The sequence below is a fragment of the Myxocyprinus asiaticus genome, chromosome 7, assembly GCF_019703515.2.
Source record: "Myxocyprinus asiaticus isolate MX2 ecotype Aquarium Trade chromosome 7, UBuf_Myxa_2, whole genome shotgun sequence".
Classification (NCBI taxonomy): domain Eukaryota; kingdom Metazoa; phylum Chordata; class Actinopteri; order Cypriniformes; family Catostomidae; genus Myxocyprinus; species Myxocyprinus asiaticus.
Window position 1 is genome coordinate 784,768 of NC_059350.1, and position 16,383 is coordinate 801,150.

General features: G+C 39.4%; 1 protein-coding gene across 4 annotated transcripts; it reads left to right on the forward strand.

Annotated features, from left to right (window-relative positions):
• Window positions 1–105: 105 nt before the first annotated feature.
• On the forward strand, window positions 106–15,411 carry LOC127444391 (protein NLRC3-like). Of its 4 annotated transcripts, none has more exons than XM_051703730.1 (8): window positions 106–199; window positions 1,111–1,339; window positions 1,624–1,728; window positions 3,222–5,315; window positions 7,876–8,046; window positions 8,180–8,353; window positions 8,454–8,500; window positions 12,336–15,411. In XM_051703730.1, the coding sequence occupies exons 2-8, from the start codon at window positions 1,146–1,148 to the stop codon at window positions 12,884–12,886; spliced, it is 3,336 nt and encodes a 1,111-aa protein (XP_051559690.1). In that variant the 5' UTR covers window positions 106–199; window positions 1,111–1,145; the 3' UTR covers window positions 12,887–15,411. The 4 variants fall into 4 exon arrangements, with proteins under 4 accessions (XP_051559690.1, XP_051559689.1, XP_051559692.1 ...); XM_051703729.1 differs by having other exon boundaries at window positions 122–436; XM_051703731.1 differs by lacking the exon at window positions 106–199 and adding an exon at window positions 754–871.
• The last annotated feature ends 972 nt before the right edge of the window (window positions 15,412–16,383 follow it).

Genomic DNA, 16,383 nt, shown 5'->3' on the forward strand with positions numbered 1-16,383 from the left:
AGTGGAGTTGAGGTGAATTCGACTTAGCAACACATCTGCCAATCAGAATTAGGGGAGGTAGAGCATCAGCCAATCAGAATACGTGAAATCGCTTCAGGACAAGGCGGGAAATGGAAACAGCTAATAGCTTGATTTAAAGCGGTTGCTGCTAGATGATGACCATTGTCGACAAGGAAACGCTTAATTACTTCATCAGGCAGTAATTTTTATTTTATTACTGTATTCAGTCAGACTGGTTGTGTGTTGAATGTGAGAAACATGATGATGTTAGAAACAGCAGTCAGCAGCACAACTGTCCCGACTCAGCTGAGAATGTGATGAACATCTATCGTTTTTATCAGGTAAATTATCGGTTATAGTGAAGATAGTGTGTGGTATTCTCATCTGATCTCACAGCAGCGGCGTCTGAGCTTCACCTGATTCACTGTGTTCAAAGGTAAACTTATATCTGTATTTTTAAAGTCATTGGTCGTTTGTAGTCGATGGACAGTTGTCATAGATAACTTAGTGTCGCAAGAGACTTTCTCATACGTCATAAAGTGACCTGAAATAAATAAACAAATAAAACAAAACGAAAGATCTGATACCATCAGCAAGCTCTGCGCTCACCTGTAGGCTTATATGAAATGAACCAATCACAGTCGTTTGCTTCCAGGGTGAGCCAATCACAGTCGTTTGCTTCCCGGGTGAGCCAATCACAGTCGTTTGGTGTCAGGATGTTCCTTTTGATTTGTTGTTTATTAAAAAGTGGCCCAAATATATACAAATACTGACTACTTCAGTAATTTCCGTTAGGACAAATACTTAATACTACACCATACAATGTCATTCGAGGAAATTGTGTGCTTCAAACTTTTGTGTCAGCGGTTTGGTGAGTGTTTTTAAAGCCCAAACTTCAATCCTATTGAACACCTGGACTTTGTTCCGGTATCGGGTCAGTCAAGTTCTTCCATGCTGAAACGGTAAAGTTCCACAAAATGTTGGAACAAAGATAGAAGTGCATAATTCTCTATAATGACATAGTGCAGAATTATGATTGTCCTCACTGGAATAGCTGAACCTTTTAAATTTGTTATCTGTAATTTATGTTCTCTGTGTCTTTGAAAGCAGGACTGAAATCATCATGAGATCATAGTGCATCTAAAATGAGTCTCAATGAGGAGATGGAGGACACTGCCTATGAAATGAGATTCTGTGGGAAGAGAGAGGAGCCAGGTGCTGTTCAGATACAGGCTCAGTCAGGATCATCTCCAGAACCCAGCTGTGTGTCTATGAAGAGTAAGGACTCCATGATCCAGCCCCCTGTTTTCAGTGACCGAGCAGTGACATCTGACCTCAGGTGAGATCTATCTACAGAGAATCATGTATGATGCTGAACTAGAAAATGATCCAAAACCTTTCAGTGTCTTCATACATAATAGTAAGTAGTGACACTTACAGGGACAGCCCTCTTGGAGCAACGTCTATACAATCCCTCTCTATATTTACAGTAAAAATGCAATTTCAATACAAGTGAGCAGAAGTACATTGTAGTATCAACTGACAAAGTTCAGGTTATGTGGGCTTAAAGTGTCCCTGTTCCATTATGTGCCCCAGGTGATTTAATGTTTTCCCCCCCACCAGGTTTGAGAAACGGGCTCTAGAACCCAGCTGTGTGTCTATGAAAAGTAGCAACTCCATGTTCCTGCCCCCTGTTTTTAGTGATGGAGTAGTGACCTCTGATCTCAAGTGAGACATCTTACTGCATAAAAATACTCTAATGTTCGTAGTTCATTCATGGTCCAGTTAATGGTAACAGCTACAGCAGTGTTGAAATGCATGAACTGGAAATGAGGACACTGAAGTACATGTGTGGTAATTAATATGTATATAACTTTTATAAACAAGTTTATATATAGTTAGTGTGTGTGTATATATATATATATATATATATATATATATATATATATATATATATATATATATATACTGCAGTACTGTATCACCAGGGCTGTACACTTACTTTTTTTTTAGGTGTTAGCACTAGTGCTGCTGAATAAAAATAATTTGTACAAATTAAAATGTATTAGCACACAGAAGAGTGTGGCCAAATTGTTTGTTTTGTTTTGATTGTTTACTTCTACAACTATGATACACAGAATGACTTATTTGAGATTATTTTTATATATATATATATATATATATATTTCTTTATTAAAAAACCTATCACAAGATAAATCATGGTACTGCAGTAGTACACTTGTAATTTCCATCACTAAGCATTTGCCCCAATAGCACAGAATGTGCGTTTCATTTTGTCCTGCTATGTAATTAGAAAATGAATACTTTGATTTTTTTATTAATTTATTTACTTATTAATTGTAATGTTTTTAGAAAGTGAATAATCCATTCCCATTTACCACTAATCTGAATGGCCTATTAGAGGAACACATCCCAATAATATCACAGAGATTTTGTTGGCGATATAAAATTAAGCAATATGGTGAATATCTCCACAATTTTAATGCACTTGTTCATTTGGCTGCAGAAATGGAAATCAATGACCAATTGATTTGTGGGCACTGAAGAATTCAGAAGAAATAAAAATATATATATATTCTAGCCCTTGAGATTCCAGGGTTATTAGCAAAAACTTAACTTGGTTTATTATAGCACCACCTTGTAGCTGATTCTCACAAACTTTGGTACACTGCCTCACTTAGACTGCTGAAATTTGATTGTCTGCTGCTGGCAAATTTTTGTTGATTTGTCCAATCGACATTTTAAGGATATGTTAGCACTTAAACCAAAGAAGGATCATATCTAATTTGAACCTTGTCAATCAAAAGGATTCAACATTACAGTTTGTTGTAGCGCCCCCTATGTGCAGAATTGTATGAATTTTCGTACATCCTCAAAATGTCCTGATGTCCATGTGTATTTGGGTTTTATGTTTGGACATTGCGTTTAGTAGATATTAGTCAATTGATCAAATTACCACTAATTTATTCACGTATATCTTTGAAACAATTTGACATAAAAATTCCTTTAACTTTTTGTCATTGATAGATGAAACTAGGTGCAGTTCGAAAAAATTTTTTTGATTGAAATGGAATCAGATTTCCTACCAACCTACTAACTTTCCATCTTAGTCTGGTTTGCAATATCTTTATTATCCATTGTAATATCTTTGAGTATTATTGGGTTTTAAGTTTCTGTCTCTCTTTGATTTGTCTCTGCAGTCACGTGAGGCAAGAACTGATCCAGGTTCAGTCCAGATGTGGAGTTTGTGAGCAGGTTATGAGAGATCCGGTCTCTATCACCTGTGGACACAGTTTCTGCAAACACTGTATCAGCTGCTACTGGGACCAGTCCAGTCCAACAGAAGACTTTAACTGTCCTCAATGCAGAAAGAGATCTAGAACTAGTCCTGTTCTACACACACACAAAGTAATGAGAGGATCCAGTTCTGCTGGTTCTGTACACTTCTACACAGAATCAGATCTGCAGCAGGATTCTCAACAACCAGTAGATGTTCTTCAGAAAGTCAAAGACCAACACAAAACCAGAATGAAGAACAAGTATGAGAGCTTATTTGAGGGAATCAAAATACAAGAGAATGAAACCCTCCTGAACAGGATTTACACACAGCTCTACATCATAGAGGGAGAGAGTGAAGGGGTGAATGAAGAACATGAGGTTTTACACATTGAGAAAACATCCAGAATTCAACACTTACAAGACACTCCAATCTACTGCAATGACATCTTTAAACCCTTACCTGAACCAGGATGTGAGGAGAAGACAAAAGACCAAATAAAGACTGTTCTTACTAAAGGCATCGCTGGAATTGGAAAAACAGTCTCTGTGCAGAAGTTTATTCTGGACTGGGCCGAGGGAAAAGCCAATCAGGATGTAGATTTCATGTTTGTGCTTCCATTTCGAGAGCTGAACTTGATTAAAGATGAGCAGTACAGTCTTCACAAACTTCTGCTGGACTTTTATCCTGAACTTCATGATCTGGACTCAAAGATGTATGATGAGTGTAAAGTTGTGTTCATCTTTGATGGTCTGGATGAAAGCAGAATTCCACTGATGTTTTCAGACAGTGAGAAAGTTTCTGATGTGACTAAGACTTCATCAGTGGGTGTGTTGATGTCAAACCTCATCAAAGGAGATCTGCTTCCCTCTGCTCTCATCTGGATTACCTCCAGACCAGCAGCAGCCAATCAGATCCCCAACAAATACATCAAGCGTGTGACAGAAATTCAGGGATTCAATGACCCTCAGAAGGAGGAATATTTCAGGAAGAGAATCAGTGATAAGCATCAAGCCAGCAGAATCATCTCACACATTAAAAAAGCAAGAAGCCTCCACATCATGTGCCACATACCAGTCTTCTGTTGGATCTCATCCACTGTGCTTCAAAATATCCTGAAACAAGACAACAGTGCAGAAATCCCTCAAACTCTGACTGAAATGTACATCCACTTCCTGCTCATTCAGATCAATATGAGGAATCAGAAGTATGAAGGGAGAGATCCAGAGAAACTCTTGCAGTCCAACAGAGAAGTGATTGTGAAACTTGCTGAACTGGCTTTCAAACAGCTGATGAAGGGCAATGTCATGTTCTATGAGGAGGACCTGAGAGAGAGCAGCATAGACCTCACTGATGCCTCAGTGTATTCTGGGATCTGCACTGAGATCTTTAAGGAGGAATCCATGTTTCATCAGAGAAAAGTCTACAGCTTCATACATCTCAGCTTTCAGGAGTTTCTGGCTGCTTTCTATGTTTTTCACTGCCATTTACTCAAGGACAGTGAGGTTCTGAAAATGTTTTTGAGAGGAAAGGCCAGAACGCAGAGTGGGGATGTTCCTCTGAAAGAATTTCTTCAAGGAGCAGTTAATAAATCTCTGAGCAGTAAAGATGGACAGCTGGATCTTTTCCTGCGATTCCTGCTGGGCATCTCACTGGAGTCCAATCAGAGACTCTTACAGGATCTGCTGACACACACACAGAACAGCTCAGAGAGCATAGAGGAAGTGATTCAAAGCCTCAAACGATTAAAAAACAAAAACAATGTCAATCCTGAAAGATGGATAAATCTCTCAAACTGCCTACTTGAAATGAAGGACAAGTCTGCTGTTGAAGAAATTCAGGCTTTTTTAAAATCTCCAAGTAACAAAAAACTTTCTCTTTCACAATGCTCAACTTTAGCAAATATAATCCTGATGTCAGAGGTACTGGATGAGTTTGACCTTAAGAAGTATAACATAAAATCAAGCAGTGGTCGACAGAGGCTGGTACCTGCTGTAAGGAACTGCAGAAAAGCTCTGTAAGTGTAAATGTCTATTATAGAATATTGCAAAAAATAAATTTGACAGTTGTTATGGAGGTTTTTGAGCACAAACAAGTAATAATGACAGCTAAAACTATAACAGATTAACTGTTTTTAGTCTCTGCTGAGTTATTACCAGTCAGTGATTAAGCCCTTGAATAAGGTTGTCTTTATTTTGGTCCCATTATACATACATTTTTGCATATATACAGTGAAATTTATTTGTTTTCACATAGTGGGTCAGAGTGCAGGGTCAGCCATGATATGGCACCCCTGGAGCAGATAGGGTCAAGGGCCTTGCTCAAGGGCCCAACAGTGGCATCTTGGTGGTGCTGGGGCTTGAACCCCTGACCATCTAGTCAGTAACCCAGAGCCTTAACCGCCAAGCCACCACTGCCCCTCCATACAAGTCCAACACATGCAGGTGCAGCTTGTAACTGACTCTTAAAGTGTTAGTTCACCCAAAAATGAAATTTCTCATGATTTACTTATCTTTAAGACATCCCAGATGTGTATGACTTTCCTCCTTCAGCAGAACTGAAGTGAAGGTTTTTATAAGCACATTTCAGCTCTTTTTGTCCATACAATGCAAGTAAACAGATGCCATTAGGCTGCTGGCTATTTGATGGTCCAAAAGGCATATTTAGGCAGCGTAAAAGTAGTCCACATGATTTGGTTATCAATTAAAGGTGCATTCAGTAATTTGGAGCTAATTTAAAAAGTTTTACACATTAACAAATTATCCGAACGGTGAACATTCACATGAGATGAAGACTGTACTCATAGTTTTCTATAAAAAGTGTTTTTATTATACATGGTGCGGGTCACCCCCTTCAATGTGTTTCGCAATGATGAAATCTGAAGTCCCGTGGTGTTTCACTAAATGCTTTAGAAACGAATCCTCACGCGCATTGGCTGCTGCCTATATAGATACACTTGGCTATGCTTATGTAGCACACAGTGTTGTTTGGTGATGTGAAGAGCGAAAAGAACACAATGGAACATCCTTATTTATCATGCTTTAACAGCGGAGACAATGGCAGATCCAGTAGCTGTACTGCCAAAGAAGCAGAAAAGGTCTGAAGCAAGAAAGACTGGCAAAGGCAAAAAACTAGAGTAAACATCGGTATGGCATCTACGTCTTCATTCGTTTAGAGCAAAGTAGCTTGGCACAGCGATTGTTGTGAGTTTTGTGTAAACCATGACACTGGTTGCTTGGAAACAAAACAAGTTCATCAAATACAGTATTCATGGACTTTCCTTTACCTTGACATTCTGTATCACTGGGTAATTGAGGTTTATTTTATGCTAAGCAGTTCTCTAATAAAGGAAATAACTGTCTTTAGAAATAACGTAAAACGTAGACTGTCTCCAAAGATTATTGATATGAGGGACAATGATAATCTGTCCTTAACAGTATAAGCATGTTCACTTGAATTCTGACGTTTGTTTTTAGGCAAAGCAATTATATTATAGTAGTAATAAATAACTTTAGAAATTACCTCAAACTCTGAAATTTTCCAGAAGCAAATTATATTCCAGAGCTGGAGGGGGCAGCAGAGGCGATTATGCTGATCCATGTCAATAGATGGCAGTACAGCGTCTGACAGCACTGTCACATCAGTATTTAAAGTACACGAAGAAGAGCAATGCTAATGCTAGCTAGAGAACTACTGAATGCCTCTTTAATGTCTTCTGAAGCAAGCCGTCAGGTTGGTGTAAGAAACAAATCGATAATTAAAATGTTTTTAACTCTAAATAATTGCTTCTGGCCAGCGCTGGATTGCTGTTTGAAATGAACTAACTCTCGCGTGATGTTCGTTCCTCTGTTGTGTACAAAGTGCACGCTTCCGAATTCTCGTGTGAACTCAACCCTACGCCACCGATGCATCGACTTCTGGCAGGAAGCAATTTTCTTTTTTTTTTTTAAGTTTAATTATTTTATTTTTTTACACAAACCTATCGATTTGCTTCTGAAGACATTAATTGATCGACTGGAGTTGTATGGATTACTTTTATGCTGCTTAAATATGACTTTTGGACCGTTAAACAGCCAGCAGCTTCACGGCACCCATTTCATTTTATGGACAAAAAGAGCTGAAATGTGCTTATAGAAAATCTTTACTTCAGTTCTGCTGAAGGAAAGTCATACACATCTGGGATGGCTTCAGGGTAAGTAAATCATGAGAGGATTTTCATTTTTGGATGAACTAACCCTTTAAGAGCAGAAACATTTATTTTTTGACCAAAGAGAAACTCTATGATAAAAATTGTGGGCAAAATGATCACTAGATTTGCTAAAGTTTTCCAGGTTAGCGACATCAAATCTTTTAAAGATGTTCAAAGTTTTGTTTGCCACTGTCAAAGGTCTCGCTACACTAGACCATATTTTTTGAGTAGCTCTCCCAACATTCAACTTTTGAGTTTAGAGTGTGTGTTAATGATTGTGGAACAAACAGATATTTTATTCTTTAATCTATACTTGAGTTATCTGACTGACTCAACTTTAATTGGCATATTAATAAGACATATTTTTTTGTTTGTTTTTCCTGTTTAGATTGCCAAGCTGTGACCTCAATGATAAGTCTTGTGAAAGTTTGGTTTCAGTTCTACAATCAAAGTCCCTCCTGAGAGAGCTGGATCTGAGTAACAATGACCTGCAGGATTCAGGAGTGAAGCTGCTCTCTGATGGACTGAAGAGTACAAATTGTCAACTACAAATACTGAGGTATTTAAAGGTGTACATATGCGTGTGCGTTTAAAAAAAACAAATGCATAGTTGACTTTATAATTTCCAGTTGCATCATAAGAGAGCCTGATATTAAAAATCATCTTCACAATCACACACAATGTGTTTGTAGATTATCAGGCTGTATGGTGACAGAGGTTGGATGTTGTTATCTGGCTTCAGCACTAAGTTCAAACCCCTCACACCTGAAAGAGCTGGATCTGAGCTACAATCACCCAGGAGAATCAGGAGTCAAACAGCTGTATGAGAGACTCAATGATCCAAACTGTATACTGGACAAACTCAAGTATGTTGGACCATTAGAGTAATAATGTCCTGTCTATTTATGTCTGCACAAGTCTTTTAATTCTGTATTATGAACAATGTATTTGTGTGTGTTTTTATAGCTTGGATCATGGGGGAAAGATCAGGATTATACCAGGACCACAAAAATGTAGGTCTAAACACGCAAACATTTACTAGTGCTGGGTTGAATATCAGTATATTATATATTGTGTGATGGTAGAAATACATCAATCTGCAGAGATTCTGTTTTATATATCCACATGGCTATCAGTGAGCAGAACTTCTTTGTTATTTATATACACTGATGAGCCAAAACATTATGACCACACACAATTGAAGCGAATAACTTTGATCATGTTCTAACAAGGCCACATGTCAAGGTCTGGGTAGATTAGATGGTAAGTGAACAATCAATTCTCGTAGTTAACATGTTGAGTGCAGCAGTAAAGACCTGAGCAACTTTGACAAGGGCCAAATTGTAGTGGACAGACAACTCGGTCAGAGCATCTCTGAAACGGCAAGGCTTGTGGGGTGCTCCAGGTCAATAGTTGTGAGTGCCTACCGACAATGGTCCGAGGAGAGACAAACAGCAAACCAGCGACAGGGTGTTGGGCACCCAAGGCTCATTGCTGCGTGAGGGCAACAAAGGCTATCCCGTCTGGTCCGAACCCAAAGAAGGTCTACAAGTCACACAAAATTTTAAAGATAGTTATGGGAAGAATGTGTTACAAAACACAGTGCATCGCACCCTGCTGCATATGGGGCTGCGTAGCCACAGACCGGTCAGATTTCCCATGATGACCCCTGTCTACCATGGAATGTGCCTGCAATGGGCACACGAGCATTGGAACTGGACCTTGGAGAAGTAGAAGATGATCACCTGGTCTGATGAGTCTCGTTTTCTTTTACATCACATCAAAATCAAATCAAATCACTTTATTGTCACACAGCCAAAAACACAAGTGCAATGGTGTGTGAAATTCTTGGGTGCAGTTCCGATCAACATAGCAGTTGTGACAGTGATGAGACATATACCAATTTACAATAACATCAAATTAATACAGCACAATTTAAACATCTGATATACACATAATTACACTCAACAATATACAAATAACATACACTGTACAGTATACAATGCGCACTATATAGATACACATTATTCAATAAAAATACAAATATATAAAAAAGTATATATAGTAGTAAATATAGAATGTACAGTATTGTACTGTATTGACATTCAGGCTGTCGGTTGATAGTCAGTTGTTAAGAGAGAATATAATAATAATAATATAATTTATGACAGTCCGGTGTGAGATATAAGAGTAAGGGTAATAAAGTAAGGGTAATAAAGTGCAGTGCTGATGTATTTTGATCGAGGGAGATCAAGAGTTCAGAAGTCTGATTGCTTGGGGGAAGAAGCTGTTATGGAGTCGGCTGGTGCGGGTCCTGATGCTGCGATACCGCATGCCTGCTGGTAGAAGTGAGAACAGCCCATGGCTCAGGTGGCTGGAGTCTCTGATGATCCTCCGAGCTTTTTTCACACACTGCCTTGTATATATTTCCTGGAGGGAGGGAAGCTCACCTCCGATGATGAGTCTGGCAGTTCGCACCACCCTTTGCAGTGTTTTGCGGTTGTGGGCGGTGCTATTGCCGTACCAGACGGAGATGCAGCCAGTCAGGATGCTCTCTACAGTGCAGGTGTAGAACCATGTGAGGATGTGGCGGTTCATTCCAAACTTCCTCAGCCGTCTCGGTAAGAAGAGGCGCTGATGAACCTTCTTCACAGTGACTTCAGTGTGGATTGACCATTTGAGTTCCTCAGTGATGTGGACACCCAGGAACTTGAAGCTGCTGACTCTCTCCACTGGTGCTCCATTGATGGTGATGGGACTGTGTTCTCTGTCCTTTCTTCTGAAGTCCACCACAAGCTCCTTTGTCTTACTGACGCTGAGGGAGAGGTTGTGCTCCTGACACCAGTGTGTCAGAGTGTGCACCTCCTCTCTGTAGGCTGTTTCATCATTGTCAGTGATCAGACCTACCACCGTCATGTCATCAGCAAACTTAATGATGGCATTGGAGCTGTGTGTTGCCACACAGTCATGTGTGTACAAGGAATACATGGACTGCTGTGTACGTGTGCACCGTTTTCCTGGGGAAGTGATGGCACTAGGATGCACTGTGGGAAGATGACAAGCTGGTTGAAGGAGTGTGATAATCTGGGCAATGTTCTGCTGGGAAACCCTGGTTCCAGCCATTCAAGTGGATGTAAATTTGACATGTGCCACCAACCTAAACATCACTGCAGACCAGGTACACCCTTTTATGGCAATGGTATTCCCTGATGGCAGTGGCCTCTTTCAGCAGGATAATGCGCCCTGCCACACTGCACGCATTGTTCAAGAATGGTCTGAGGAACATGATGAAGAGGTGTTGCTCTGGCCTCCTAATTCCCCAGATCTCAATCCAGTTGAGCATCTGTGGGATGTGCTGGACCAGCAAATCCAATCCACGGTGGCTCCACCTCGCAGCTTATCGTACTTGAAGGATCTGATGCTAATGTCTTGGTGCCACATACCACAGGACACCTTCAGGGGTCTTGTTGAGTCCATGCCTCAGAGGGTTGGCGTTATTTTGGCAGCACGCGGAGGACCAACAGCATATTAGGAAGGGGGTCATAATGTCTTGGCTCATCAGTGTGTACAGTATGTTGAAATGAAAAAAACCCAGTAGGACATGTCTCAAGTAAAGAAGAAGAAGAACTTGTTATTAAAAGGGGTTCAACATATGTTATATAAACATGATTTGGAATTTAAAAATCCAACACCAAGCGGAGAACTCCACTGTATTGCAGACCAACAATTGTGCTACGCCCCACTCACAGTTTTCCAATAGATTCGACCCAAATCGTTATTAAGGAAGATATATTATTTACATTAGCCATGGCTAGAAGATACCTTGTGCCTATGTATCTTTCATAAATAAAGTTGTTAAAGGTGCTCTAATTTTTTATTTTTATTTTTTTTTCTCCATGGAAAAGCAAGCAAAAATTGTTCCTGTTCCCTGAAAGGTATCACTGAAATAAGTGTCCTGAGATATCTCACTGGTCTCTGTGACAGCTCTAGACTCTGTAAACAGCAAACAAAAATGTGTCTGCAGACAATTACGCTTTCTGCCTGTCAAACTTTTTGCGTGTTCTCATAGTATTGTAGTTGCAGCGAATTACTGAGGCATGATGCATTTTATGCCATGTTGTTCATAACAATTGTCAGTTGAGGGCATTATTTTACTACTGTTGTTTTTAACAACCATTTCTGCTTTCAATAAAGCTCATTTGTTATCTGTGGAGTGCGGGGTTTTGGAAAGAGGGGGCATAACTAATCCCACAGCTCGGTCTTGTGGAAGTAGAACGGCTGAAATTGCTTACAGCACCTTTTAAGAATAACAATCACAAAAGTAAATTTATTAACCTAAATGTAAAAATTTCCAGCAAAAAAATTACTATTTGGTAACCTTGTACCAGGGTTGTTAAAGATTAATCAATCATCGATTATATAAGAATAGTAATTAAACAATTAAACTGAAATGGGGAAGATCTCATTTATTGGGGAAGATGTACTGCATTTGTTTCATGAAATAACAAGCGAAAACCCAGGAAAAAATGTCACATCTTAATATAACTTGTGTGTAACTCTTCTTTCACATACAATAACACATTTTACTCACTATATCCATTGTCCAGCTTCTAAGCTGTAAAATGACACCCATTTTTTGTTGGTCAAGTGAGTATTTAATTTCAATTTCAGTTAATTTGATTTATTCAGCCGGGTATAACCACAAATTTGCAACCCTAATATTTACAATTAGCATGATATAAATTTACTCATACTGTGATATAAAATGTTGGTCGTACTTCACCTGTAATATATACACACACTCCTACAGTAATTGTTGTTTTTGTTGTGTTTTTCTCTTCTGTACAGATTTCTGTGATCTCATGCTGGATCCCAATACCGCAAACTTTTATCTCTCTCTGTCTGAGAGGAACAGAAAGGTGACATATGTGAGAGAGTATCAGTCATATCCTGATCATCCAGAGAGATTTGATGATTTATATCAGGTTCTGTGTAGAGAGAGTCTGACTGGACGCTGTTACTGGGAGACTGAATGGAGCGGAGATGCTGATATATCACTGGCATATAAAGGAATTGACAGGAAATCAGATAGAGCCTGTGAGTTTGGACGCAATGAAAAGTCCTGGAGACTGATTTGCTCTGATAATAGATTCAGTGTGTGGCACAATAATAAGAACATTAAAATACCCGCCCCTTCACGTCGCTCTAACAGAGTAGGAGTGTATCTGGACTGGTCGGCTGGCACTCTGTCCTTTTACAGTGTCTCTGACACACACACACTCACACACTTACACACATTCAACACCACATTCACTGAACCCCTCTATGCTGGATTTGGCCTTTATTTCCTCACCTCAGTGTCTCTGTGTCAGACTTCCGTGCAGGTCAACCACAAATAGCTATGTACATTCAGATCTGTACGTATATTTATTTGTGACAAAGCTAACATACTGTTATTCTACAAACTTGGATTAGGGTTTTTCCAAAATCCGTAAACCAAGACCAACATTTCTGATTGTGACTTCTACAGCTTTAAAGCTACATTCACTAAACTCGACACAGACCTTCAAACTGTTCTGACTTGGTGTGCTGTGACTTTTCTGACTGACTTATGGATTTTCCATATCTGACCTTCATAGTGACCTAAAATCACATACACTTACTTAAAGGAATGTTTAAATGAGCCAAGAGAGCTTTCTTACAGACATACATGCAAAGCATTAAGCCTCTTTTTCACTCTCTCACTGTCACTTTTCTTTTACACCCGTTATCACATTTACTGTTTAAAAGACGTGTAAACGGGGTCCAAAATGTTTTGAGATTTGTCCACTTCCATTTACATTTAGAGGAGGTCGAAAATGCATGTGACCACATTGCGCTCGTAGTGTAAATGCAAATGCATTTGAACAGCAGCAAAGCTCTGCCTACTCGCCTGTCAGTCAAGTGCTGCTCAGTTAATACAGGTACTTCACTAAAATAGAGAGTTCTGCTCTAAACATGTTTGTGCTTAGATTAAATGCAAGTATAATTAAGAGAAAGGGTGCGCTGGTTTTAGCTTTTTTTTTTTTGCACTTTATTATCATGCATTAATACATTTTATGTAATGATTTATGTTGTAACGAAATCAGAGACCCTCCCCTGGAAATCCAACACAAGTGGTCAAAAGATGTATATTATGGGTCGCGTGGCACCATGCGAGGGTCGGACGTGTGAAAGGCGAGCTCTGCGCACTTTGCAAGTTTTAATACTTTTATGTCATAAACCAATGAGATTCAATACACTCTGATTCTTGACTGTTCTAGTAAGACAATATGTCAAATAATTCAAAATCCTTGGGCTCTGGAGACATTAAAAGACACTTACGTGCTCAAGCTGACACCCCTGACAAGGCTGCAGACCAGGGGCTCAATTTGGACAGTGCAGTGAAAGAGATTCAGTGTCAACTGTTGAACATGTCGGCAATGCTGGCAAAGGACATTGCTGACTTGGAGGATCTTGCTGTAATGCGTCGATCGATCGCTGCCATGGAGACTAAATTCACTGAGATGGTTACAAGAGTGGCGGATGTTGAGAAACGGATCGATTATCTGGAGTCATCGGAGAGGGAATTAGCCGCTAATCCTATAGCGACCAAGATAGACTTGGAGCGTGTTTGGGAAAAGTTCTCAAGACCTTGAGAATCATAACTGGCAAAATGATGTCCGAATTGTTGGAATTCCTGAGGATGAGGAAGGCCGAGATATGGTGAAATTCCTAGACGGGCTCTTCCCTAGTATGCTCGACATAACAGGCCATAAGCTGGAAATCAAGCGAACTCGCAGTGTTCTGGCTCGGAGATCCGCGGAGGGAGACAGGCCCCGATCAATTCTGGCCAAATTTCTGGGATTATCCGATAAAGATCTTGTGTTACGCGAGGCAAGGAGTAAAGGAAGGCTTTCTTGAAAGAACCACAACATTTTCTTGTTCCCACACTTTGCGAATTCGAGGAGAGAAATGTGATTGATTTAAGGAATGCAAGAAACTCTTCCACCAACGGAAGGTTGTTTTTCCACTGATGTTCCCGGCCAAATTGAGAATAGATACTAAGGATGGCTGTAAAATATTTACATGCCCACAGCAAGCGATGTCCTTCATAAAGTCAATGGAATGAGTAAGTCATCGTGCGACGCTCTCGATACAGCCGAGTGGGCCTCAATCACTGAACATTCACTTGACTGTCCGAGGAAACTGAGCGCCTTTTTGTTTCTTTTTATGCTGGTTCTGCCTAGTGGCTGGAGTTTGTTTTATGGAATAACACTCCTTTGGGACAGTTGTGTTGATGAATCTACATGTTCTTTGTGCTTATGCCTCCTATTGGCTGGAGTTTGTTTTATAGATTCTGTTGTGTAATTCTGTCTCACAAAATTTGTATAGAAGCACCGGACTTGAGCAATCCGACAGCAAAGTTGTCGCGGGGGCTCTCGTAGGCGTACATGGACTGTTTGAGTTTAGAGGGATGGACACCGGTTGGCGCTGTCATTTGTTTTAAACACTGGCCCTTAACACACTTAATTTACTAATCTTTAACCATGACTTGCACTGCACATAAGTAATATTGGCATTATATTCATGATGTTAGTCAGAGGGGAACTGACCCCCACAGTGAGTCTGGTTTCTCTCAAGGTTATTTTTCTCCATTAATCAACATCTTATGGAGTTTTGTGTTCCTTACCACAGTCACCTTCAGCTTGCTCACTGGGGTTATATATACAATTATTATTTAATTCCTTATTTTTATACACACTTCATAATCTTATTCATATTACACAATGATCACTCTAAGACTTTACAGATATTACGGTATCATTTTCTGTTAATGCATATTTTCTGTAGCTGCTTTGAAATGTGTGTTGTGAAAAGCGCTATACAAATAAAAATGACTTGATTTAAAGTGTGAGAGTCATCTTATGAACACTTCTGTAAACAGTATTTTTTTCTCGAGGTTCTCAGCATTACGCACTACATACCAGGTACAGTAGGTAAAGAAATGCAAAGAAACTCAATATTTTTAATGTGCTGCTCAAATGATACAAGGTTCCTGGATCTCTCAATTAAACCATCTTATAATATCTTAATAGGTTTAATATATTAAATCTAAATTCATTCAATATATAAATTTCCCTGTCAAGTGTGCTATATTTTGGAGTGAGAGATACAGGGGAAGTGACTTTATTGCATCAGATATATCTCTACTCACAACCGATTGGTTCAGCATCAGTTTGTGGTCTGTAAACCAGAATAAAACCAGACCCGGAGCAGGTTAGCCATGTACCGTAAGTTGCCATGGTGATAAACACCGGTCTTGAGACCCAAAAGCCAGAGTTTGCTCAAACTTACCCGAAACCTGCCTTTTTCAAATAAGTTTCTTCCTTTAGAGGTGCATCAGTAATTTTTTGAAGTATGTTGAACTGGCTTACACTGACACCTAGTAGCCTGGATGCTGCATAGCGCAGTAGTTTTCAGTTACCAATACCTTTGCAGAAATTCACTGTGCACAGTAAACCAGGACTCATTTAATCCATGAGTAAATGTGTCCAATAACAGGAGGGTTACTGAGATTAAGCAAATAGTATTCGGCTGGTCATGTGACCTCAATATGGCTGCCCCCATGAAGAGACCCTCTCCATGTAGAATAAAACAGCTTTTATAAGGTTACTGATATGACTGGAGTCTTCATTTTAATGTGAATGCTCATGATATCCTACATATATTGCAAAATTACAATTCATATATTTAGGAGTAAAACTTTTTAAATGCACATTTAATGTTTTATCTTTTCATAACATTTGTTTGGCATGTCAGTTCAAATTTTACATCCCATAAAAAGTGTTTGGACAATTTCTTATTGTGAATTTAG

Coding starts and splice junctions, on each gene's coding strand:
- LOC127444391 (XM_051703730.1), top strand. CDS start 1,146: ATGAGTCTCAATGAGGAGATGGAGGACACTGCCTATGAAATGAGATTC. Junction 1,340..1,623: donor GCAGTGACATCTGACCTCAG/GTGAGATCTATC, acceptor CCCCCCCACCAG/GTTTGAGAAACGGGCTCTAG. Junction 8,047..8,179: donor TGTCAACTACAAATACTGAG/GTATTTAAAGGT, acceptor ATGTGTTTGTAG/ATTATCAGGCTGTATGGTGA.